The sequence below is a fragment of the Fonsecaea nubica genome, assembly GCF_001646965.1.
Source record: "Fonsecaea nubica strain CBS 269.64 chromosome Unknown Scaff23, whole genome shotgun sequence".
Lineage (NCBI taxonomy): Eukaryota > Fungi > Ascomycota > Eurotiomycetes > Chaetothyriales > Herpotrichiellaceae > Fonsecaea > Fonsecaea nubica.
Genome location: NW_019173696.1, coordinates 1 through 25146, shown reverse-complemented (window position 1 = coordinate 25146; position 25146 = coordinate 1). Strand labels below are relative to the sequence as shown.

Genomic DNA, 25146 nt, shown 5'->3' with positions numbered 1-25146 from the left:
CAGCCAGCCCTGTCCTTCTACAGTAGGTGTTGAGATCCATCACCTTCGGCTTCAGTGCTGTCAAGGTCAAGCGCCTTAGTATGAGCTCATCTATAAAGAAGAGCCACGAGCGGGTGGGTGACAGGATGGTTGACCAGTTCTGCAATCAATACTGCTTCCCGTACATTGATTGACGTTGGCAATGGCCGGTTTCATCAAAGAGACGCCCGCAGGGCAGTTCCTTCGACTGCTTGGCTTCCAGTCAGGTCTCTTGTACTCTGAAGAGAAACCCGGCTTTGAGCCTGCTGGCCTCCCTGTCGTCTGCGAACCTGCACTGTCTCCCACTGAAAGTGACCTGGAGAAAACCCTGTCCAAGCTCTCCACCACCATCCGCGCAGCTGAGAAGGACGTCACACTGCCTCCCTCGAACAGAGACGCAATCATTGTATCCTGGACCGAGAACGATCCCGAGAACCCTCGCAATTGGCCGCAGGGTAAGAAGACGTGGACCCTCGTGGTGGTCAACCTGTATACCTTCTGCGTCTACTGCACGGCCTCCATCATCACGCCCACCGCGGGAGCCATCCAGCAGCGATATGGTGTATCGATTGTGGTCGCAAGTCTGGGGCTGTCCCTGTACGTTGTTGGTTGTAAGTCTGCACCTGTTTTCCGTCAACACTATACCTGGCTGATCCTCACTGTCTACAGACGGCCTGGGTCCCATGTTTTTCTCTCCCACCAGCGAGATCCCTAGCATCGGACGGAACCCGCCTTATCTCTATTCCTTTGTGGCATTCTTCGTCGTGTCCATTGCGCTCGCTTTCGTCGACAACTTCCCTGCCATCATCGTCCTCCGATGGCTGCAGGGTCTTTTTGGAAGCCCGGCTTTGGCCAGTGGCGCGGCGTCCATCGAAGACATATACGACATTTACAGCGCGCCGTATGGCTATGTGTGGTGGGTTGCAGCCATGTATTGTGGTCCTGCGGTTGGGCCGCTGATGGCTGGATACGCTGTTCCTCACGATTGGAGGTGGCCGGTGAGTTGCCTTGACTCTTACAAAATATTGTGACCCCTGTCTTGATACCCTCGCGACTGTCTTCCCAATACTGACAGATTTTACAGCTCTACGAAGTCATCATCATGTCGGGCATCATTCTCTTCCTCCTACCCTTCCTGCCGGAGACCTACCCCGGCACCATCCTCCTTAACCGAGCAAGACGACTCCGCAAAGTGACGGGAGACGACCGATACCGTGCCGAGAGTGAACTGCACCCCATCCCGTTCCGGGCGCTCCTCTGGGAAGCTCTCGTCCGGCCATTGGAGATCACCATCAAGGACCCTGCGGTACTCTACGCGGCACTCTACGGCGGCCTTGTCTACGCCACATACTACTCCTTCTTCGAGGCCTTCCCGCTCGTCTACCTAGGCACCTACGAAATGTCTCTCGGCCAGCTCGGACTGATATTCCTCGGCTTGATGACGGGCTGCATCGTCGGTCTGGCCTGCTACTACATCTACCTACGCCGGTGGTTCATCCCGCGGGCTCGAAAATACCACGCCGACAAGGGCAAGGCTGTCGAACAGGAAGAATGGCTCCGGCCAGGCCTGGCGGGCGTGTGGGGCCCCCCGATCGGTCTGCTGTTGTTTGCCTGGACGGCGCGCGCGGACGTGCACTGGATCGCGCCCACGATCGGCATCAACATCTGGGCCGCCGGCAGCTTCTGCATGTTCCAGAGCATCATCTGCTACATCGCGCTGGCGTACCCGAAATACGTGGCCTCGCTGTTCGCCGCCAACGACTTTGCCCGCTCTATGCTGGCCGCGGGCTTCGTGCAGTTCTCCCGCTCCATGTACCTCGATCTCGGCATCGGGAAGGGTGTCACCGTCATTGCGGGCCTGTCGGGCGTCGGCGTCGCGGGTATGTACGGGTTGTATTACTTTGGGGGGTTTCTTAGGGCGAAGAGTAAGTTTACGGGGTGAGGTGATGTCCAGAGGGGTTTCTCAGAGGCGGTTGGGGCAGCTTCGGGGGGATGGTGGATGGGTGGGTGGGCTGGTCTCGAGATGGTGAATGGGTGGCGGGTCGATGGATGAATAGATGGATGAATAGATGGATGAATAGATGGAAGGATATATCGACAGATGGATTGATCAATGGACGCATGGAAGGATGGTTTGGATGAGTGGGTGGGATTTAATGTGCCATCACAGCCACAGGATGGGTTCGAAAGTCCTCGCAAGGTGTCGGCACAAGGCATACTATATGGTGATCAACTTGCCTGCTTCTTTCTGTCCCCGACTCCGTCCCTTTTTAGGGAGGAGGGTAAATCTACTTTTTCGTCTTTACATACCTAGGGGAAACCGGGAAACCGGCAAACTCGACAAATCTTAAGTGAAGCATGTCAACGTGTCAAACATTTTCTCTATTTCCTATTTCCCCCTTTTCATATCTCCCTCGACTCGATCGTATGCCATCTCACAGACTCCCGTGAGGTCAAGTTACAGCCCTCGAGACGCTTTGGTCCTGTGCGAGGATATAACGCTGATTAAACGTCGCTGGTGTTGATGTGAGTATTCGTACGCGGATAGTTAGTCCTACTTCCTACTTCCAACCTCCAACCTCCAACTTTCAATCTGGGTTTGAAGCCTTGCCTTGCCTTGTCTGGTTGGCTTGGGTCATCAGGACGTATGTATAGCTTGAGCTCCGCCGTTGGGAGTCTCCCTCGGAGAGTGCTGGACGAGGGAGCCGTAGGAGAGAATAGGATGGAATGTTGTGCAATTTCTTGCGAAGGCCGCCTGGAGCTGGCTGATGGGTGTGTGCGTGCGTGATTGCTTTGCAGACAGGATGGCTTCGTTGGTGACTCTGCAATTTCTTGGTCTTGTTCTTTCTTGAATGTGATTGGCATGTGGGTTGCCAGATCAGGTCGCGAGGTGGGCGGAGCGCAAGTGGCTATACCTCGTAGTGACCACCGCAGGGATCTGCCCAGTCTTATCCCGAATATACTTAACTAGGACCCCTTGCGACTTTTGAAATGCATCTTCCTCAGAACCTGGTACGACAGCCTCTCGTTCCAGAAGAACCTCTCACAAATCCTGATCCGCTCCATCCAGCTGCGCTTCTCCTCCTGCTTGCCCAAAATCCTCGTGCCGAGCGACCAGGTGAGGTCGTTGGTGTGCGAGCTCGCGAGCATCGTCATGCCGACCCACGTCAGCCACTCGGCCTGGTGTCTCCGCGGGGAGGAGGTGTCGAGGAAGCAGGGGCTCGAGGGGAGGAGGCCCGCGTGGACCTGGAGATAGGCCATGTTGAGGAAGCGGCCGCGCTCGCTCCAGTCCATCACCGAGCAGTGGGCTTGCAGGGCCATGAGGACGAATTGGTCGTGCAGTGGCAAGTGCGGGTGCTGAAGCAGTTCCATGCATCGAGTGGCGTTGGTGAGGTTCGCTTCGACAAGTCCCCGGCTCGCGAGGAGGTAGCTCTCTTCGCCTCGTGAAATGGCTGCTCTGACGGAGTCCATCCATGTGGTGATGGCGAGAAAGATGTCGATCACTGCGGCCACAGGGCGTTCGCTGATGCAAAAGTCCTCGAAGCCTTGAGGGAGCCTCGATATCTTCGCACACAGAGCCGGTGGGAATGGGTGGACTGGACGGCGTAGGTGTTTGGCCGTGTAAGCTTTGCCACCGAGTTGACGGAACACGGCCCGCTGACACTCTGCGTGTGATATGAAGCTGGAGAGAAATGGTCCTGTAAGCCTGGGCTCTTCCTACGATACAAATGGGGCCACCCACCTGTCCGTCACGGTCGCAAGCCAGCCATCAAACGCCATCTGCTCGGGGCCACCTCTGCGGTCGATCGCTTCCCTGATGGCTTGTAAATGGATCCAGGCACTGTCGTGGTTCGACGTCAATTTCTGCACCGTGGTCAGCTCGTCAGGTCGCGTCCTCGAACACAAGAGCGCTTTTTACGTCAAAGGTCGCCAAAAACATCATGGTACATATGACCAAGTCCGACACCTTATCCGCAGTCGACTGCAGGTACTGACGAAGCAGTCGAATGCTGGTATCGTACAGTCCCTTTGCCTGTGGAGAAGGCCCATCACGTTCTCGGTCCATCAAGTCGAACTGCAGCGTCGAGTTTGCTAGCATAGCGACAAACGAGACGTGGTGGCTGAGGATCAGGGGGATGTAGTGACGCAGAAGGGGTCCGTCCTCTGCCTCGCCCTGGATTTGAAGTCGACGGAACGTGGTCGGCGCATAGATGTCAGTGTCTGCGACAGCAAGTGAGCATTCTCGTTGAACCATGTCCGACAGAGAGAATTCTCGACGCACAGTACCTGCAGGCAGCCTTTGCCATCCCTTCAACTCGAATGGGAAAGATATCAAGCTCCAAGTGCGTGAGTTTTAACAGTCCATGTTGAGTACCTTGCTGGTCCGCATCACGACCACGTTCAGACTCGTACCAGACTGTCTTGGCCTCGTCCTTGAACAGCACCATTCCAACCTCATGCCTGCTCTCCATTCTCCCAGACTTCTCACAGAGGATGTTCTGGTGGGGAGTGCGCCTGGGCCATTTCAACGTTGGTCGTGTTTGAGACTGATGGCTCCGCCTCCAGGATATATCTCTATGGCAGTTCGTCAAGTTGATGGATGCCCTATTCACCAAGACGTTGATAATTTGGAAAAGCTCCTTTGCGACGGGTGATGGCGAAGAAATGTCCGGCGTCGAGCCCCAGGCAAGATAATGTGCTCCCCGTCAATCTGATATAGTCTCGTTCGCACTGAGCATCAACAAGACAAATAGTAAAAGTAAATTCCCAGTCCATCTAGAGCATAGACAGAGGTAATATCGTCAAAGATGATTATCTCAGCGCACCCTGTTTAGTCCTAGCGGTTCTCTCACCCTCGTATTCTGAACGACGGAAAGTGGCCGGGAATGCACTGGTAGGGTAAGTATACGAGCAGAAGTAACATAACCAGCTACTTGGAATGGCATTTTTGGGAGCGATTCGTCCGTCTCGTGGGCTATTGGCCCAAAAGAGCTGGAGGCTACATCATTCGTTATTCGCTCGGCTGCTGGTGCGTCCAGCCCTGGTGTTTCGATCCGGATCCAAGATCAAGCGGTAGGTCGTGAGCGGACCGCTCCTCCGACGGTTGAGGAATTGTTGCTATCAATCAGTGACCATTCTCATATGAGGCGCATGGCTTACAGTCTGTGAAGAGCCGGTAGGGACACAATCAGACCTGTTTGGTGCGCCCTCGGCGTTTCAACGACAACAAGACATGGAGTTCTCTGGAAAAAGGCGATATACTTTCGATAGGGGTCCCGAGTGGGGGAATACCACCCACTCGCCTAATTATGTGGGAAGCCGCTTGATTCCGGGGCAGCTCCAGGGGGGATCGTCTGTCGTTAGTCATGTGCCTGCATATGCCGACCCAACGACGGGCACCGAGAGTGCGGCCCTCAGCCCTGTAGCATTACCGCCAGCATACGATCAAGCATAGTGCAGGTAGAGCGTGCTGGTCAGTGAAAGGTGCGTGGAAGCGGAATGAGGCACTCACAAGAGGAGTGAGGGGGATGAGGCGTCATTTTTTAGGGAGAGGAAGAGACGAGAACAAGAACAAGAAAGTGTAGCACAAGTAGCAAGGAATTGCATTTCCATTCCCGATAGTGTTGGTCCAGTCCTTGAGGGTGTGCAACTGTTGATTTTCAACCTTGTGGATCAGTATCTCCGGCCCAAGATGCTCTTTGCCTCTGTCCTTTGTCTTGAACGTTCCCAATCAACCATATCCACCCATTCTCAGTAGTGTCTCCCAACGTTTCGTATGTCTTCAGCTGTTGTCAACTAGTCGCCCTGGAGCCGAGCTCCTATCTTCGCCGCCGTATGAAGCAATAATCCTGCTTCAACATCCTCGACCTCTCAGTTCTTTCAAGATGCAGAGTTCTGGGAGACAGAGCCTCGTCTCTCCTTGACAATGGATCGCAGAATGTCGTCGACCACCCAACTGATTCGCCGTGGCAACATAGCTGTCAACACGCTGAGTGCCCGCTTACCATCGCTTTGGTCGCCTAGCTCTCCTCCTTCTTGTCGCTGCTGCACCGGACGTGTCGACGATACTCGGAGGATTCCGTGGCACGTAGACCCCATAGCATGCGTGGGCACAGGTTTTGTCAATCGCAGCTACGCCTAAATTCTCGTCAGTCATCGAGGCCACTCCCCTATCCCTAGATGGACGGCACTTACGCAGAGTCTGCATCGCCATTCCCCAAGTGTCTGGTCTCTTCTTCTTATCCTCATCCGAAAGGCCGTGTCCATTTTTCTCCGCAAAGCCTGCATCGGCACCGGGGTGGGCGAACACTGGATGCTCGGGAGCCTGGTCAGCGATGGTCGCGCCTGTGATTGCGGCAAGGCGATCGCTCTGCTGCAAAAGTGGCAGCCAGTCGCGCTTCCTGGCAGCTTTCGGCATCCAATATGTGATGTGTCCGGCGACGTAGGTGTGGAGAGCCTCTGCGTCACGGTGCTGGTAGAGTGCGTCGATGAAGGTGGGATTGGGGATGGTGGATTCTGTCGCGGTGAACATGCTTGTGATTTCGTCAAAAGCAATCGTCTTCACACCGCGCATCATGAATTTGTCCGCGGCGATGTAAACCTTGAGCCAGAACGTATCTGGTTCCCATGGGGCTGGAGGGGACCATTCTTTCTCGGGAACGGACTTGATGTAGAGCCAGTCGCACAAGAACTTGATGATATCTGGTTCGTCCTCTGGTAGTTTGAGCTCTTGGGTCGCTGCCTCGAGGAAGATTCCGTTGAAGGTCGCCTCGAAGAATTTGGAAGCTGCGCAGAGTGAAGTTTTGTGGACGACATACTTGACCTGATCAGCCCCAACCATGATGTTCACCTCTGCATCGTCTGGAGGAAGTCGTGTTCCAGAAGACGCAGACTATGACTGGAGCCCGTCTGGAGCCATTGCCGCAGAAAGGAAAAGAAAATAAGCAAAGGACTGAACCCAGGAGGAAGGATGTGCTGGGAAAGAAACGAGGAAGAGAAAGAACAATGATAATCACGCAAGCTCGGGCAGTGAAAATTGCGGAGAAGCTTTGAAAAGCAATCGAGGTGAATGAATACACTGTGGTGCGCATGAGGACCCTGCCTTGATGTTTGTGTCGAGAAACATGAGGTCCAGTTCTGTGAAAGGGTTGTTGCGCTCTTCGCACTCCCAATATGCCACCGCGCCATGTGCCGATGTGCTCCTCCCAGGTATCTTCTGCTGCTTGCAGACCTCCATTCTCCACGGCCAGTTCACACTAAAGGTCTCGCATTGATGTTTGCTCTGTCTCCGGCCGAGAGCCACAAAACAGCTCCGAATTGTGAAATGCTCAGGATATCGTCAATGTAGGATCGTTGAGGGAAACCGTGTGGCAGGGTATTGCCTATTTGATCATGTCGTTTGCTGGGATTCCGGAGCTGGTGCGTGTTGTTGTTGGTGTGTCTTGTTGTTTGTCTGTTGGCTAATGTGACTACCATGCATTTTATTCATATGCAGATCTCTCGCCCCCTGCAGCTGTCAGCCAGGTTATTTTGGGTCTATGACCTATATCGTGATGCAAACTCTGAAAAGAGGGACATCTACTTACTTAGTCTTGCATCATGTAGCTCCTTTCCGGAAGGGGTGAAAGGATCTCGTCTGCTCTTCTGGCCTCTACGTACATCTCACAAAGATCCAGACCATGCTTTTCATCAAACTGATATTGGTCATCTGGATGAGGCGTAGAATCCCTCTCGGTTTCAGCGCGTATCATGGCGGAGGCTATCGCCATGCCAAACCGTTCAGTGACGTTGAAGAGTCGAGCCCAATCTTGCTTCTCTTGTGGTTGTGTTCTGTAAAACCAGAATACCACATGTTCGACCACGTATATTTCCATGGCACCGAGATCGCCGCCAGCGAATAGTGAGTGGATGAACTCGCGCGACGGGAGCGTCGGCTTATAGGAGAAGACACCTTTGAGTTCGAGATACGCAGACAGTTGTAGTCCAGGACTCAGAAGACGATCAGCCATGCGATATACCTTGAGCCAGAAGACATCGGTATACCATAGATTATTGGCTGTCATGAACGCCTTGCCGCAGACTGCCTCATCCCCAACATAGAGCCAGTCAACGAAGAAGGCGAAGATTTCGGCCTCTTCTTCGGGTAATTTCATCTCTTGAGTTCTCCCTTCAATGAATTCTCCAGCGAAGGCTCGTGCGAAGAATTTGGAGGATGCGCACAGAGGGTCTCGATGAAGGACAAATTCGCGTTGATCATCTTCGGGTCCGACAACCAGCTTGACAATGCGTGTTCCGCGGTCGACCCTAGGTGGGGGTACCATCGCGCGACAACAAGTAGAGATCCGACGATGAAACGTGGGGGAGAAATCCGGGTAAGTGAACAGACGAGGAGAGCGCGACAAGGACGTGAGTAGTAGAATGAGAATTGCTGAGGTTGGTGACTTACAAGGCACCTAGTGAGGACAGAGTGAAACGAAAGTGACAACAGATTTGAACAGAATCATCGATGGGATGTGAAGAGAGACACACAATTACCGGGCGGCCGCACCCAGTTGCAAACAGTGCAAAATTCAACGTTGACCACCAACGTCCGCCAGTTTATGAAAATCTGGCAAGGAAAAGAATTTCCCTCTCAATGCCCTTTCATTCCACCCAGACACCACAAAGAGAAATCCCGATCATGGATACGTCATCTGTCCTGGACTCACATAGGGCTGCTTGGTCTTTGGATTCATGCCCGTCGTCCTCACAACGGCTTCCTTGTCTTCCTGAATCAAGGTGCAACATCCGCACCAGCAAGATGTGCAGAAGTCACCCACGCTCCCCCCCTCGATACCATATCTGTCACGTGTGGAGCCCCGATTGATGCACTGGAGAATGCAATGTCCTCCAAGGTGCATCAAACAGTAGAATGCGCAGCACTGGATGAGTGTCAGTCAGAGAAACCGGGGTCATAAAGAGATTGGGAACACAATGCTGATTGAGAGAGCAATTGGAACATAAACACATACCTGTCCGTTGATGCCACTGGAGTCATTATCGCCCTTGTACCGATCTTGTGTCTTCCCGTAGAGAATGCAGGGACACCAACATGCCAAACAACCTATTCAGCAGGGTCAAGATCAGCAGATATTCCCCGGCGACGTTGAGCAAGTGGAGCACACAGGTACTAAATGGAGAGAAACAGTCAAAAAGTCCGAACGACCATTTTCCCGGAGCTCCGCCGGGGTACGCTCCAGCAGTTCCGTTAATGGGTTTGTCATTGGACATTCCCATGGGTTGTTGTGCCATTGTCGCTTTGAATAAAGAATGTCTTGGGTGAGAGAGTATGTGAATGAGGCGAGCGGGCTCGGTATCAACAACGACCGTAGGGAAAGAACAAGAGTTGAAAACCTCAGGTGTCAAAAAGACAATTCAGTCAAAGGAGGCGAAATATCAGCATATTTCAGTCATCCACGAGTCATGATTCCGGGCAGCCGTTTGATTGAACATTCCAGGAGACGCGCGGACGGCCCAGACATCTGATCATTGCGGAAGTCTCCGTTAGAGTCTACACCAGTGAAAACGCTGGGGGCTTCAGCTCAAGAAAGAGTTCAGCCCCCTCGTGGACACGAATATCGTTCTCGCAGGAGTGAAGGCTGCATGATTGTCAGCCTCCTGACCCTTTGCTTGATCACGGCATATCAACTTCTTGGAAGCTATCATTGGACCAAAAGATGTCAGGGCGCCGCATAGGGCTGGATTGGGGAAGGTCAGAGCTGGTGGAAGGGGTCCTGATGTCGGAAGTTTGGTCGCCTTAAAGTTTCAGCAGAGACAGAACGAGATGGTAACATACGAACTGGCAAAGTTTTGGGATACAGCTTCTGCCATAGAGAACTTGAAGGCATTGATAGTGGTCCAGAGCGTTCCACAAATTTGTGGGCCAGCAATACAGATGTTCACCATTGCAACTTGTGGAGATTTGACTCAGCGACCAGCCTAGTCGATCTTAGAACTTGCCGGGTCTGGCTGCTTCACGGCTTTGAGATGCTGCTATTGCTTCTTGCACTTGATGTCAACGAGTTAGGAGAGTCTAAAGGCTTGAGACTCGGTCCCGGGAGATGAATGCGCAGATTTCTAAGTCTTTTGGAGGATGACTTTGCGGCTTCTTTCACGAGTACGAGTTGGGAAATCCGAGGGCTGCTCAGCTCCAAACTGGCCCCCTGGGACAAGGCCACCTCCAGCTGCTCCGTGCATTCAAAAAGCACATGATTCTGCTAGGGTGTGGTTCGTCGATGAGGCCCGAGCTTGGGTTCCAACATCGTACGAGGCAATTTTCAATAGTTTCGGGTTTGAGAAAGGGATCTTTCTTCTCATTAGCGAAACCCCACAGTTGGGGGCTGAAAAACTTTGAGGCTGAAAATAGGAGGTGGAGATCAGAAGTACGAATAGGTACATCCAACTGTCGAATCAATGAGAAGGGCCTCTTGGACGCACGACGCACAAACGGGCGAGTCTCGTACCTCCTCGAGAGTACGAGTACTTCTGCAGCTCGAGCATAGGATAGATAGCACGGTATCCGCTGTCGTGTTAGGCTGACTGACTGCAGTATGACTGTCCAGGATTGTTGAAACAGCTGGTCTTGACCCAACGTGCGTCGGCGTGGTTTCTGGTCAATCGCATGATTGGAGGCTCCGATCTTCGCCCTCATGGGTGTGTTCGAGCCTGAAGTTTGTCCGGTTTGGCCTCAAAAGATATGTTCGCCGAGCCATCCTGTTGAAACCATCACCGATTGACATACAGGACGCGATCCGTTGCAGGGTGCGCAGAGTGATTGTTTTGTCTTTAGTCGAAGACAAGCTCGGATAGGCAACTTGCAGGCACTCGAGATGGTAAGGGTTTCAACAGTTGAGGACTGTCTCAATATTCTCCAAGTCGAAGTCCTTGGCTCTGAAGACAACAATGGGCTGCCAGGTAGCTCGCTTCCGCAATTTCGTCGACCTTTGTCGCCGGTCGTTATATATTCCTCTCGCCTTCATGAACTTTCGTGTCTCCGTTTGTTGAAGCGTTCGTTGCGTGGGCTCGATTGTATTCTTCCCGCATAGTCTCCAATATCTGCTGAATCCTCGCTTCGCCTTCTTCACCGGGAAATCGTTCCTCTAGCTCTTCTATCACGAGAGAAAGAAATTGGCGATCGTCGGGTTCCTGTGGCTCTTCGTCCCCCTCTGCAGTTCCATCGACGCCGTCAACGTCGGCATCGCCGCCACCGTCATCTTCATCACCATCACCCTCGCCATTGACTCTCTCTGGTTGTGCGTCGCCATCCGTAGTTTGCCGTAGATGCTGCCCCCTCGGCAATCCTAATCCTAAATTGATCAAGACGAACGCTTCGGTTTTCGTCAACCCAAATGCTCGCAGTCTAGGCACGACATTTTTAATAAAGATCTCTGGCGGTGGGTATCGGGCGATGAAAGGGACCGTATTCGTGACATAATGTTGGAACTAGACACAGACACAGGTCGTCAGCGATAATTCGTCTCTTAGGGGGATATTTCAGTCCCAAGGACATATCCCCTGCGCCGTAGACATACGTCGTCTCGCACGCGCTCATAATCCTTCAAATTGACCTGTTTGTAGGAGCCTATCTTCCGAGGCGGAGGGCGAGGCGGATTTTGGGACAGGAATTGATGCACTTCAGAAGTTGTCAGGAGGGCGGATTGGGGATCGAGGACCTATGGACTTGTCAGTCATTTTTCTCTCTACCTGGTGGTAAAGTGGTGGGGGTCCAAGGTCATCAGAAGACACGTACCCGCATTCTGCCTAGCCCTGCTGCTGAATGGCAATCTGAAGTCAGATCAAGCTTGGAAATACATGCTCTTCGACTTGTCCTGAGGAAAGCAAGATGTCTGGAACTGGAGACTCTTCTGAGCGAGCCCAAAAGCGCAGGTGAAATGCGGAGAAATTTTTCCAGGACCAGAATCTGCTGCGGGGAATCTTCAGCCTGACGGTGTCAACGAGGCTGCGCAATTGATGCATCCACTAGCAACGCTTTACCACCCATCCGGTCCCTTACACAGAGAGAGCTAACAGTGCATTTGTATTGGAACACCAACACTAAACTGGCTATCTAAAAGTAGGCTCATCCAGTAGTACGGCCTTGTCCTTGTAGATTGTACATTTTTCTCGTCGACAGCATTACTCCGGCCAGCTAGAACACCCCATCCCTCCGACGCCATGCAGTAACCTGAGATGCAGAAAGACACAAGACAGCGAAGATAGCAGTCAGCACATTATGCCTTCTCTTTCCGCTTCTTTTTCTTCTCTGACTTCGACGTGTCGGCATCTTCTTCAACTCGTTTTCGCTTTTTGGTCCCCTCAACTTCGCCATTTGCCTCCTTCGCCGAAGCCTTTTCGGCAGCTTTCTTAGCCTTCTTGACCTCTTTCTTTGAGACCGCTACAGGTGTGCCGTCCTCTTGAAACTGGATCTCGCCTCGTGCTAGCTTCCGCTTGTATCTTTCCACGCTCAATCCACACTGGGCAGCTAATGTTTCAATCTTATCCTCCTGACCGGCTGTTGCCGACTTCTCTGCTCCGGCCTTCTTTTCTTTTTTCGCAGCCTTGCGAGCAGCTTTCTCTGCATGTTTTCTCTCCTTCTCAGCCTTTTTGGCTTCCTTTTTGGACAATCCGTTAACACCGTTGACAGAGGATGGCACTATCGCTTCAACCTCGTCCGCAGTTATTGGCTCATCGGGTTGAGACTCAGCTTCATCGTTATCCAATTCGCCGTCCTCTTTCATATCGACATCCTCGGAAACCTCCTCGATGAGCTTCTTTTCCTTCTTGGACTTCTTTGGTGCTTTGGCTGGAGCCTCATCACCAGCCAACCCATCAGCATCAGGGTTGTATTTCCGCGCTTCTTTGATCTCCCATTTCTTGGGTTGTGGTGTAGTGGAAGTGCCATTGGGCGCAATGGCGACACCTCGAGGTTTCAGTGGCTTGCCCTCCATAGCAGCTAGCTTGCGCTCAAGGTTCGCTCGTGCGGATAATCCAAGAGCGGCCTTCTCGTCCTCGGGAATGTTGACTTCATCATCCCCCCATTCTTGCAGAGCGTCTACTCTCAATCCCAGTGCGGCCTTTGCGGCAAGCACTCTTGCCATCTTGCCCTTGTTTTTGCCACTCGCTTGGCCAATCAAGGACGCATGGTAAATAAGACCGTATTTGGGGGTATCATGCTTCGTCTTCAGTGCACGGAAGAGTGCCTTCTCAGCTCCGAGAATTTGTATCGTACTCGCGGGGCTTTTGGACAAATTCATCAGACTTCCAGCGTGGGCGATCAGCCGAGCACCCACAAGATCACCGACAAGGGTTGTTAAATTGGGGGCGATAGCTGTCATTCTTGCTGACAGATAGCTGGCAAGCTGTGTGCGGTATTCTGTGAATTGCACCACCTGCTCGGCTAAGCTCTGTATATTCTCCAAATCTTCGTCAGTGATCTCGGTGCCCATCGATCTGTCGGCAGCGGCCTTTACTGCGGCTTCAATCTCTTCTGGTAGAATTTCCGCAAGATCACAGGTTTCCCAATTTGTCCGCATGCCCATCTTCAACACCACTTTCGCATATGCGAGGTTGTCGTTCAGAATCTTTGCCATCTCGGGGAAATGCCAACCGTACCATTCCTTTACTCTCATGGCATATGTGTTCAGCTCTTTATCCAGATCATCCAGTAGGCCGATCGCCTGTACGATCATGACATCGATTTTGTCCGGAGAGAATTTAAGCTTGTGTCTCGCAAGGGAGTGTGAAAGACCCAGGGACATGGTCTTAACATCGTCCGGCAACAGACCAGGAATGAGAGAGGGCAGATATTCTCGGATGGCTCGATACAGGTCGGCGGTGGTGGAATCAGCGACGGCTTTGATCTCCAGGCCAGGAATTTTTCCAATTGCGTTTCCCAGCTTTGGGTCTGCGACGGCAAGAGATATCTTTTTCTCGTCTTTCAAGGTATTCAGTAGAGAGGAAAGTTTCGGGGTGACTTTGCCTTCCACAATTGCGGCCGCTTCTTCCAGTGCCGCAGCCGCGCTATCGAATTTCTGGAACTCCTTCAATTTGAGCATAGACGTGACATTTTCGACATTGCTCAATTCAGAAGCAAGGTCGTCGTGCTTGAGCAGTTTCTTGTCTTTGGCCTTGAGCAAGGCATAACCCGCAGAGGTTTCGGTGAGGATGAGGAGAGTCATGGTGAGGATATGCGCAACACGCGCCTCTAATGAATGTGGGAGATATTAGGATATCGGATGTGCCTCGAAAGAAATATCAAAAAGCTCTCCAAAATTTCGCGAACCTCAAACTGCACAATTTTGCGGAGCGGACCCACCTGTGCCAAGCCTTTCTGTAAAGAGCAAGTGCGGCGAGGAAATCAATGCCGACGAGGTCTTCTACGAGGACGCTCCCTGATGATGTGGCACGCGACATCTATCCCTTTGCTATCGAACTTCAGCGACCCCATCACTATAATTCCATGTGTGCAGCAGCCCATAGTCGGTCTATTTCCGCCTCCGGATCATGTCCATACGCCCACTCGGTCAACACTGGGTCACTCCACTGGTTGGGACTTTCCTTGATCTCTGCCTGCTGAAGCTCCGCCTTCATAGCTTCATCACGGGCTCGCTGCACTGGTCCGTCCGGAAGATGTAAGATCAGGCCATGACCAAAACTGGCTTCATAGACTCTCTTGACCCGAGGTTTCCGCGCTTCTTCCCACCTGGATATCGCTACTGGCAGGCCTTCTATTGATCCGACATGCTTCAACGTGGCAGCGAGTGCAGCAGCATCTTCCACTGCCATTGCAGCCCCCAATGCCATGTACGGTACCATTGCATGAGCTGCGTCGCCTGTGATCAGAAATTTACCTGATGGAGATGACCAGATTTCAGGAATATCGATGCAGTTGATAGGCCAGTCTAGTGTTGAAGTCACCATCTCCAGGAGTCGCCTCAGACTTTATTTGATGGACAGTGGCCTCCCAGTCAGCACAATTCGGTTCCAGAACCAAAGGTTATGCTCTAAAGGGGAGACTTACCATGGATCCCATCCAGCATATTGTGCCCTCATCTTCTCTAGCACTTGAGGCATGGTTTGCTCAGGACCCTCATGGTGATTTTGCGGATGAGTGACAACCAAATTAAAACGTTCTCCTCCAGCAATGGCATAGCTCATTACATGTAGGTTATGTCCGACCCTTGGTTAAAGTCAGCTAAGTCGTGCGTTGCACATTCTGAATACTCCCTCAAATGTCTCGTACCACAAATGGAGATTGGGCTGCTCGGCAATCCACCTGGTCAACGAGTCTGCCCTTATATCAGCAATGGAGATTGTTCCTCGATATGCAGAAAGCCCATGGCTCCAAGGCCCTTTGTCTTTGTCGCCATTGAGCTCCCGGCGAGCCAACGACTTCAATCCTGCGGGAGTATGTTTCAGTTCACATGCAGTAGAAATCTGATCTTGGGTTGCTTCTTACCGTCAGCAGCGACAATGAGATCCGCGTGGATCATCTGGCCATCGACAAATGTCACTTCGCCATTTTGCGTGTCGTACTTCTGCACTCTTTTCGACAAATACACAGAAACACCCAGTTCAACTGTGCGTTCATGCAAGACTTCATGCAAGTGCGCCCTATGGGTAACATAATACGGCGAGCCAAACCGTTCCTTGATGTCAGGATTGAGCCTCGCTTTGCCAATGACAGAGCCATCCTCCCAGCGTCGCCAAATCAGAGCCGCTGGCTTGACAGACCGCCGTTCAAGTGCAGAACATAAGCCCCAGGAATGGAGAATCCGGGCTGAATTCGGGGGAATCTGGATACCAGCTCCTACCTGCATCAATCCATGAGTTGAGAGATCGCATCAACACCTTCGCACAGCGGAACAAAGCCACCAAGACAGATCAGCGCCATGGAGAGCTTACCTCACTCAAAGCAGAAGCCTGTTCATACACCGACACATCATGGCCTATTTGAGCCAAAGCAATCGCATTCGAGAGTCCCCCAACGCCGGCGCCGATGATGGCCACTTTCAGTTTCACCCATCGATGCTCACGTGTCCCGCTTGTTCCATTCGTTACAACGGAGTCCGTTCGTCCGTGTGCGATTGCAGCTGCTCCATTCGATAGACTGCTTTTGACCAGTGTCGGCCCTGTCCATTCCTTCTCTTTGCGAAGACGTCGGATAAAATTGTACGATCCTGATGGATAATCAGGTATCTAAAAGATATTTTTCACCTGTCAGTGTTCCTCGACCTGGAATCAGTGTGCTTGGCCAACAAGACCATGCTCACTTACCTCGATCTTATCCAACTCCACATTCATCTTCGTTCTTCAGTTTCCCTACGTGTGTGTTGACGGTGGAGAAAGTGATAGCCACTTTCTTCGGCACTGCTTCTGCACTCCTCCTTTTCGACTCAGAAATATTGCGTGCGTATCATCAGGCCCTGCAGGCGATTCTGCCCTTCTGCTGATCATGATGCTTTTATACCGACACTCGGATTTCCCGCGATCAAGGCAGAGAGAGGACCCTTTCGTGGCTGCGAACAAAAACGCCAAGTGCAATGACACGAGTTCCCGTGTCAGCAACCGTTCTGGAGCATCCAGTAGGAGCGTTACATGGGCAGATCGTGGACATATACTATGTACCTGCCAAGGTCTGATAGCCCGTAAGATTTCTGGGAGCCACCTGAAGCGTTGATTACATACGCAAACTCTATGCAATTGGTATGCATTCACTTTCTTATGAAGCCAGCCAGCTTTTCCCTGAACAATGCACCAGAGCGCACGAATGCCGCCGGTTTTATCTTCCATTTTGGGCAGAGAGGTTAATCTTATCAGCGTCGTCACTCCGGAGCTAATTTTGGTGTTGAGCGGATTCAGAGGACGAAAGGTATTATTATTACTACAGGCGACTTACCTCTGTGGGATAATGTTTCATCTTGCTGAGATGAGAAGGCTTGCCACTCTTCGAATCAGATCAGAGCAAATACTGGCTAACAGCTTCTTGGTTGCAATGAGGCTGTACATACTCGCCCTCGCTGCCTGGCGTCTCTGGTACAGTACACCGCCGGCATTTGTTGCTCGTCTCGCAAGAAAAGATTTTTTACGGCCCGGTCAGAGGTCTAAGGCTAAGCAACAAGCCCTGCTGACAACATGAACAGATGACAATCTTAGCAACACAAGGAGTATATGTACTGACTCTCCTCCTGCTGCCAGCTCGCGGCCGCTCTCCCGCTTCCGCTTGCACCAGGTATTCCTCATATGCGGGAAGCCCCGTGTCACGCTGTGGCGTCTGACAAGTGTCTTCACAGGAGAAGAAGAGAGTACTGCTTATTGAGAGCCTGTGTGGGAAGGAGGTGCTCTAAGTGGTTTGTCTCTCATTATTCTTGCTGCTCTATCGTTGAGGATGGAAAATGCCGCTGTTCAACAGGGGGACTACTCGCTCACCTGTATATTTCCTTTCTCCACCGCACATTCTTTGCCAAAACAAGTCGAGTGTTCGTGGTATAGAGGCGGGTCCAGGCAAGCAGGGCAGTAGTTACCTCTTATCCATGGCCATGCCATTGCCGTTCAGACCACAGCCCCAGCTTGCCCTCTGACCTCAGACATTCGGACAGCATTGATGGTTTGCGATGATCTTCAGTATCACCATCTAGTCAGAGCCTCATTTCGAAGACCCGGCTGGCAGTCAATGAGTAGCTCTTCAGCGCCCCTCGATTCATACTATCCCCACGATTCATCTCTTCGGCCTCAGGAGAACAGGACGTCAGATCCGCAGAAAGACAGGAAGACTGCTTTCTGTCGTGACTCTGACACCACTTTCTTCCCTTTATACTTAACCAAGCCTTGTTCTCGGGGCTTACCACACCACCATTCGTACTTCAACCTCATTGTCAGTGGTCAAGTCTCTTGATATATTCCTCGGCAGAGCTCAGGGTTCAGTCGTATCCTTTCAGCAACATTGTCCCTGTCCTCGATTCCCGTTGGTTGAAGAACACCATGCATATACAAACTAGCAAAAACCCCAGATCAGAAAACCCCACATTGTGGTCATTCCTGGGGATCTATCGGACGATTGTATTGTCTGAATTCGATATTGTATGGACTCACTGCGATGTCGGAGGGAATCTGGCATCAATAGGCTTTCCTTTCAGTCACGGACCTATTGGCTCTGCCCATTTGCAACTAACATACGAGGAGTTGCCGGCTCTCTTCCGAACCTTTCTCGCTGCCCATCATTATTCCCCAAGGCGGGTTCCCCAATTTCTAGGCGCATCCTCGGTATATCATCAAAGGTTAATTATCAAGCCTGCCCAAGAATCCACGTTAGGAGTATATTGTGCTGGTCAAAGAAACATATCGCTGGATCTCTAAACATCTGGCCGTCTCAAAGAGTATCCAATCCAAGATGACCACGGGGAACGAGAAGGGATCGGTGAGATTTCCCCTTTCAATTATATCACGGTATATTTGGCTAACTCTTCTGTTATATACCAGACTCGCACGGAGACGGATGCGATTGGCTCCATCGAGGTAGCCCTGTCCTTTGAAAGCTATGCGTTGACGAGGACACTCCTGACTTGTTACACTGTGGTTAGGTCCCTTCTGACAAATACTGGGGTGCTCAAACGCAACGGTTAGTATCAGCACCCCCTGTTCTTTGTGCTTGTCCTGATGTCAGAGCGGGTACATAGCTCATTTCAGAATTTTCGGATCAACCAGGAACGCGATCGCATGCCAACCTCGGTGATCCGTGCCTTTGGTATCATCAAGGGTTCTGCAGCAAAGGTCAATGTGGAGCATAACGCACTGGGTAAGTTTGTATATACTTCTTTCGTACCAAGGCTTTGCAGACGGTGATGACCAGGGATGACTGAAGGATGACGATAACAGACGCGAAACTTGGGCAAGCCATTCAGCAGGCAGCCGGGGAAGTGGCTTCGCTGGCACTGATAGACCACTTCCCTTTGGTGGTATGGCAGACTGGGTCAGGCACGCAGACCAACATGAACTCCAACGAAGTCATCTCGAATAGAGCCAACGAGATTCTTGGCCATCCGCTCGGCCAGAAGAAGCCGGTCCATCCCAATGACCATGTCAACATGTCCGGCTCTTCAAACGACGGGTTTGCAACTGCCATGCATATCGCTGCTGTACTGGACCTGGAGGACCTGTTACTCCCAGCATTGACTAGCCTCCGCGACATCATGAAGAAGAAGAGCGAGCAATTCGCTCATATCATCAAGATCGGCCGGACTCACCTCCAAGATGCCGTGCCACTCTCACTGGGACAGGAATTCTCTGGCTTCGAGAAACAACTCGAGCTAGGGATCCAGCGGGTCGAACAGGGGCTCGAAGGTCTCCGCTTTTTGGCCATGGGTGGCACGGCCGTGGGGACGGGTTTGAATACATACAAGGGATTCGACGAGGCTTTTGCGGCTGAAGTCAGTCGGGTCACAGGCAAACGCTTCTTCACGGCACCCAACAAATTCGAAGCCATTTCCGCCAACGATGCCATTGTCTATGCCTCTGGCGCACTCAACACGGTGGCCTGCTCCCTGTTCAAGATCGCCCAGGATATCCGCTTCGAAGGCAGCGGGCCGCGGTGTGGCTTGGGGGAATTGCTCTTACCCGAGAACGAACCAGGCTCGTCCTTCATGCCGGGTAAAGTGAATCCGACGCAATGCGAAGCCATGACCATGGTCTGTGCGAAGGTCGTAGCGAACCACGCCGCCATCACTCTGGGAGGTCTGAGCGGACAGTTTCAGCTGAACGCGTTCAAGCCCCTCTTGATCTCTGATTTCCTTCACTCGGTGCGAATCTTGAGCGACGCCATGCGCAGTTTCGAGAAGAACCTTTTAGAAGGCCTCCGCGCGGACGAGAGACGCATCAACTACCTGTTGGGACAGAGGTGAGTTCACATCCATCTCCCGGTTATCCGGCCTTCACAAAGGTGCCGTTTCTCTAACATACACACAGCCTGATGCTCGTGACGTGCCTTAGCGGTAGACTGGGGTATGACTTGGCCTCAAAGGTCGCGAAGCATGCTTATAAGCACGATCTCACCCTCAAGGCCAGCGCGGTCGAGCTCAACGCTCTGAGCGAAGAAGAATTCGACCTTCTCGTACGGCCTGAGAATATGATTGCTCCGTCATAGTCATCCCGGAAGAAGTGCCAAGGCGGGTAGACGTCGAGATTGGTGATGGTGATAGCGCGTCTAGAGGAATCGCGGAGTTCATTTCGAAGTATCTTTTCTGGTTTGGGTTTGATCAACTGGTTTGCTGGTTGGTAGGAACTCGACTATACGAGGTGCATGCGATCTCACAACAACCCACCTGCCTGATTATCTTAGATCTAGGGCGGCGAATGCGGCCAACGAGCTGGGTAAGATCTCGGCGCATGTCCGAGTTTCTAGCCGCCTTACGTCTCAATAAACAAATAGAATTCAATGGGCGATTGGGACAGAACTCTCCACAACAGCTGTTTCAGGTCCTTATATAGTCATTACCCGAGGTAATACCAGGTCCCCTTCCATCATTCTGGGGATACAAGGCCCAAGACGCAATACATCGAACAAAGACACCCTTTCTTGAAATCGAAAGCGAAGGCGATAAGATAGACGTGTCGTTGGGCTGACTCCAGCAAGCTAAGCTGCCACTTACACTTCACTTGGTATTTTGGGGTTTCTTAAGCTGTGATTATCAAAACCATCACAGCCTTGCTACCGAGGATTTCCCCTCTTTCTCATTTCCAAGATATAGGAGGCCATGAGCCGCAAGACTCAACGACCATCACCCTCTCCTCTTCGGGACATAATTGTTGTAGCCGAACAACCTCGGGTCTACATTCCAGACACGGAACATCTCTCGTCATCTTCGACCTACGCTTTACGATTGACGATCGACAGGGACATGAGATAGGGAGCCATTTATTGCAAAAAGTCATCATTAAGGGGTCCGTTATCACCCATTACCTACCGGAGGCAGTCAAACATGGCGACTCCCACCGCGGATAGTCTAGCGTCGCGGCATGGCCTTGACGATGCTGCTCTCGGCCAGTACCTCGTGGGAACACCCTCGATGCCGCCGCTGAAGCTGCCCGTGGTGTCGACAAAGATTGGCTACGGTCAGAGTAATCCGACGTACTATGTCGACGATGCTGCGTAGGTGGTCTCTACGCAAAAGCTATGGCTCTGTTCGACACAACTAATACGGTGCTTTGTCAGAGGTACCCGATTGATTCTCAGAAAAAAGCCAGCCGGCCAAATCATCAGCAAGGTCGCACATCAGGTTGACCGCGAGTATCGCGTGTTGAAAGCCCTGGGCACCGTGGAAGGGTTTCCCGTGCCCAAGGTGTACGCGCTATGTATGGACGATTCTGTCATCGGCACAGCGTTTTACGTACGTTATGCCTCCTTAATGATCCGACAATCTTTCGTGAAAGCTTTGGCTCGGGCTAACTGAGAATGAAATGCTGGGACAGGTCATGGAGTTTGTCAAAGGGAGGATATTCACCGATTATAGCCTCCCAGAGCTATCGCCTTCGGATCGGCGCAAGGCGTGAGTTTTGTGAAAAGCAATGTGTGCTTGTCTCGAGAGTCAGGGCTAACACCGCGTCTTGTTCGCTAGCTGGTTCTCGCTGGTCGAGACCCTCGCGTGGCTGCATTCCATTGACCCGTTTTCCATCGGCTTGGAAGGATTCGGCAAGACCACGGGGTTTTACGCGCGGCATTGCAACACCTTTGCGAGGATCGAGGCCGAACAGGCCAAGATCACAGATAGCGAGGGAAAGCCGCTGGGCCGGGCGCACGAGCACTACGATGAAATTCTCGACTACGTGAGGAGGAATCTACCTGGTGACCGCTACGCGATTGTCCACGGGGACTATAAATTTGACAATGTTGTGAGTGACTGCCTCGCTCGAAGCCCGTCGACAGACTTGTATATCCTTGCTTAATGTCTCGTCACTCACTTACTTATACAGATCCTGCACCCTACCGAGCCACGAGTCATCGCGATCCTGGACTGGGAACTTTCCACCATTGGACACCCGCTAATGGACGCCGTCTTTATCGTCTCATCTTTCTGGAACGAAAAATACAAGAACGCCACCGGCGGCTCTGGTGTCGTTGGCGCCGCACGCTCCTCGACACCTCTCTCCACCGTCAGTGGTGTCCCCAGCGCCGACGAGCTGATAGACCGGTACAGCGAGATCGTCGGGTTCGATCCGCGCAAGGAAGGGGGGGGCAAGGACTGGGAAGTCGCCAAGATCTTTCACCATGTCCGTGGGAGCACGATCACGCATGGGATCCAGGCGAGGACGATCCGCGGCCAGGCAAGTAGCGAGTTCAGCCATTTGTATTTCGAGTACACCAAGTCAGGTCTGGACATTGCGTGGAGAATTGTGCAGGAGTTGAAGGCAAGCGAGACGCCGTTGGCGAAGATCTGATGGCATGGCTTGATGTGATGGTCCTTCGTGGGTATCTATATAAAACTTGAAATGCTTGGTTTCAAACTGCGGAATGGTGGTTGGGTGGGTGGCCTTCAACTCGGCCTCTCTCAGCAGAGGGAAACTTGTGCTCAAGCGGTTTTGTGATAGTTATTATTCGAGAAGGGTTCAGTGCAATGCCTGATAAATAATGCATCGCAACGCCTTCTTGATCACCATCGAAAGCAGAGTGGGTTCCGTCAACCCCACAAACTGGGACCCTCCGTCCCAATTCAGCCTCGTTCCGAAAGCGGATTTGTCATTTCCCAGCAAAAATCGTTAAACTTTTGGCCCGGCAGCATCTTCAAACCTCTGTTTGAGGATAAGAAGAACAACTTTCTAATCCTCGAGAATATAACTATGTCTCGTCTTTTCGGGATATATTCCCTTGGCCGTGCCGTATCGCTAAGCCTCCGGGTTTCCCGAGGTCGCGGCTTGTTCAAACATGGGGAACCCTTGGCGATGGTCACAACCAATCCTTTCATTCTGGACCTGCTTGACTCCCACACGTCGTCGCATTCGCTAAACGATCTTGGAGATTGGTAGACACATGTATACATCTCCTTGCACGCACAGACTCTCCATCGGTACCACCATTTACAGTTAACCGACAAGCAGAGGTGGGCATCGGACACCGTAGCTCTCCCGTCCTGCTTAATCTGACCCCATTCGTACGGTGTATGTCTCAAAGCACGCAACATTGACCACTCACTCGGCCTGAATGATGGCCACATTCGTCAGGACCCTGGGTGTTCTTCCCCATTGGGTACCGTCGACTTCGGGTATGTATACAATCGGCATGGCCGAGGCTATCTACACAGAGATTCTCATCTTCAAGACCAACATCAAGGGGTTCAACCCCGCCTTTCAAGGAATTTGATAAACGAGACCTTCAAAGCTCAGTGAGAGTCTCTCTTCTGCTCCTTCGAATCTGTCCATAGAGGACGTCGTCTGTCTCTGGGATTGGCCCTCAAAATGCAGAAATACCAACTCCTGTGCATCATTTTCGTCACCTTTGGCTCCTTCTTCTACGGCTATGACTCTGGTGAAGAGACTCCAAAGATCCCTCGTTATGGCGTGTCAGTGTACTGACTCTCTCCAGGCTGTACAACATCGGTCTTGGGCTATTCGTCCTTCATCGAATACTTCGACCTGAATGCAACGACCATTGGAGCCTTCGGATCTGCCTACTATGGCGGCGGTGCCGTTGGCTGTTTCCTCAATTACTATCTGCCCGACAAGTTTGGACGTCTACGGACCATCCAGGCGTCCTGCGTCCTCGGGTTGATCGGCTCTGCAATGCAAGCTGGGGCAACCAACTTCCCTGTCTTCTGTACCGGACGTGTCATCACTGGCATCGCAACAGGAACTATCTTTTCTGTGTGTCCGACATACGCTTCAGAGATAGCGACTCCAGAGATCAGAGGACGTGTTGGCTCGCTCTACGCGTTCAATGTCAACTTCGCCTACATGCTGACCGAGTGGGTGGGTCTCGGCTTCTACTACATCAAAGGCAACGCCGCATGGCGCACTCTGCTGGGGCTCCAGCTCGCCCCGGCCGCCTTCATGCTGGTTGCCTCGTTCTGGATGCCCTTCTCGCCTCGGTGGCTGATCATGAAGGGACGAGAGGATGAAGCGCTCGAAGTGCTCCGGAAGCTGCACGAGGGCATCGAGGGATACGAAGAGGACTTTTACGTCAAGGAGTTCCACCAGATAAAGACGCAGTACCAGATCGACAAGGCCAACAAGCTCGGCCTCGTCGCCATCTTCAAGAAAAAGTCATACCGGAAACGCATGTACCTGATCTTGTTGTTTGTGAGCTTCTGCCAGTTCACCGGCATCATCCCGCTCCAGAACTACCAGGTCACAATCTACACGAAGCTGGGCTTCACCAATGTCTTCAGCCTGATCCTGACAGGTATTTGGGGTACTTTGGGATGCTTGTCGACCATCACCGCCAGTCAAATCGTCGACAGGCTGGGTCGACGACATCTGATGGTATGTACACGACACGACACCTCACATATATTCAGCAATACCACCTACTGACACAACCCAAAAAAACAGTTTGTATCATATAGCTTCATGATCCCCGGGGGCATCCTGCTCGTGGCCCTCTGGGCCAGCTTCGAAGCCACGCACAGCACCAACTTCGCGCTGGGCAAGGCCGTCATCTTCGGCATGTTCTTCTACGGCTTCGGCTACGGCGGCTTCATGAACACCTTCTTCCCCGTCTACTGCACCGAGATCATGCCGACCAACATCCGCGCCACGGGCACCGCCAGCGGCTACGCGCTGTTCAACCTCATCGTCATCATGCTGGTCCAGGTGACACCCATGGCCATCGAGGCCATCAGCTGGAAGTACTTTATGATCTTTGTCATCTGCGACGTCATCTTCATCGTCATCTTCATCCTCTTCTACCCGGAGACCAAGAATAAGACGTTGGATGAGATCAGTGCCATTTTTGGCGCTGAGGTATGTATCAAAAACCCTCTTTCTCTCCTCCCTTCCTTCTCTCTCTCGTTCTATCTCTCTATCTATCTCACTCTCTCTCCCTCCATATATCACAAATGGACACGAACAAAACACATAGCAAGACAACAAAAAAAAAAAAAAGGA

At 52.1% G+C, this 25146-nt stretch overlaps 9 protein-coding genes across 9 annotated transcripts; 3 read left to right on the top strand and 6 right to left on the bottom strand.

Moving 5' to 3' along the window:
- Positions 1 to 181: 181 nt before the first annotated feature.
- AYO20_04383 (hypothetical protein) lies at positions 182 to 1960 on the top strand (the record flags this gene model as incomplete). Its single annotated transcript, XM_022642679.1, has 3 exons — positions 182 to 629; positions 688 to 1016; positions 1103 to 1960. The coding sequence occupies 3 exons, from the start codon at positions 182 to 184 to the stop codon at positions 1958 to 1960; spliced, it is 1635 nt and encodes a 544-aa protein (XP_022501237.1).
- A 1025-nt stretch (positions 1961 to 2985) lies between these two features.
- On the bottom strand, positions 2986 to 4490 carry AYO20_04382 (hypothetical protein; the record flags this gene model as incomplete). The annotated part of the gene is made up of 4 exons (XM_022642678.1): positions 2986 to 3700; positions 3761 to 3882; positions 3938 to 4239; positions 4301 to 4490. 4 exons carry the CDS (start codon positions 4488 to 4490, stop codon positions 2986 to 2988), a joined length of 1329 nt encoding a protein of 442 aa, XP_022501236.1.
- Positions 4491 to 5898: 1408 nt separating this feature from the next.
- Positions 5899 to 6859, bottom strand: AYO20_04381 (hypothetical protein; the record flags this gene model as incomplete). The annotated part of the gene is made up of 3 exons (XM_022642677.1): positions 5899 to 5974; positions 6024 to 6156; positions 6214 to 6859. 3 exons carry the CDS (start codon positions 6857 to 6859, stop codon positions 5899 to 5901), a joined length of 855 nt encoding a protein of 284 aa, XP_022501235.1.
- Positions 6860 to 7604: 745 nt separating this feature from the next.
- AYO20_04380 (hypothetical protein) lies at positions 7605 to 8339 on the bottom strand (the record flags this gene model as incomplete). Its single annotated transcript, XM_022642676.1, has 1 exon — positions 7605 to 8339. One exon carries the CDS (start codon positions 8337 to 8339, stop codon positions 7605 to 7607), a length of 735 nt encoding a protein of 244 aa, XP_022501234.1.
- Positions 8340 to 11013: 2674 nt separating this feature from the next.
- AYO20_04379 (hypothetical protein) lies at positions 11014 to 11812 on the bottom strand (the record flags this gene model as incomplete). The annotated part of the gene is made up of 3 exons (XM_022642675.1): positions 11014 to 11499; positions 11589 to 11729; positions 11807 to 11812. The coding sequence occupies 3 exons, from the start codon at positions 11810 to 11812 to the stop codon at positions 11014 to 11016; spliced, it is 633 nt and encodes a 210-aa protein (XP_022501233.1).
- Positions 11813 to 12287: 475 nt separating this feature from the next.
- AYO20_04378 (hypothetical protein) lies at positions 12288 to 14234 on the bottom strand (the record flags this gene model as incomplete). The annotated part of the gene is made up of 1 exon (XM_022642674.1): positions 12288 to 14234. One exon carries the CDS (start codon positions 14232 to 14234, stop codon positions 12288 to 12290), a length of 1947 nt encoding a protein of 648 aa, XP_022501232.1.
- Positions 14235 to 14505: 271 nt separating this feature from the next.
- AYO20_04377 (hypothetical protein) lies at positions 14506 to 16359 on the bottom strand (the record flags this gene model as incomplete). The annotated part of the gene is made up of 6 exons (XM_022642673.1): positions 14506 to 14995; positions 15077 to 15235; positions 15299 to 15455; positions 15515 to 15869; positions 15961 to 16254; positions 16333 to 16359. The coding sequence occupies 6 exons, from the start codon at positions 16357 to 16359 to the stop codon at positions 14506 to 14508; spliced, it is 1482 nt and encodes a 493-aa protein (XP_022501231.1).
- Positions 16360 to 18445: 2086 nt separating this feature from the next.
- On the top strand, positions 18446 to 20194 carry AYO20_04376 (fumarate hydratase, class II; the record flags this gene model as incomplete). Its single annotated transcript, XM_022642672.1, has 5 exons — positions 18446 to 18472; positions 18535 to 18673; positions 18719 to 18850; positions 18931 to 19948; positions 20017 to 20194. The coding sequence occupies 5 exons, from the start codon at positions 18446 to 18448 to the stop codon at positions 20192 to 20194; spliced, it is 1494 nt and encodes a 497-aa protein (XP_022501230.1).
- An 835-nt stretch (positions 20195 to 21029) lies between these two features.
- On the top strand, positions 21030 to 22485 carry AYO20_04375 (hypothetical protein; the record flags this gene model as incomplete). Its single annotated transcript, XM_022642671.1, has 5 exons — positions 21030 to 21199; positions 21263 to 21437; positions 21520 to 21596; positions 21666 to 21939; positions 22021 to 22485. The coding sequence occupies 5 exons, from the start codon at positions 21030 to 21032 to the stop codon at positions 22483 to 22485; spliced, it is 1161 nt and encodes a 386-aa protein (XP_022501229.1).
- Between the last annotated feature and the right edge of the window lie 2661 nt (positions 22486 to 25146).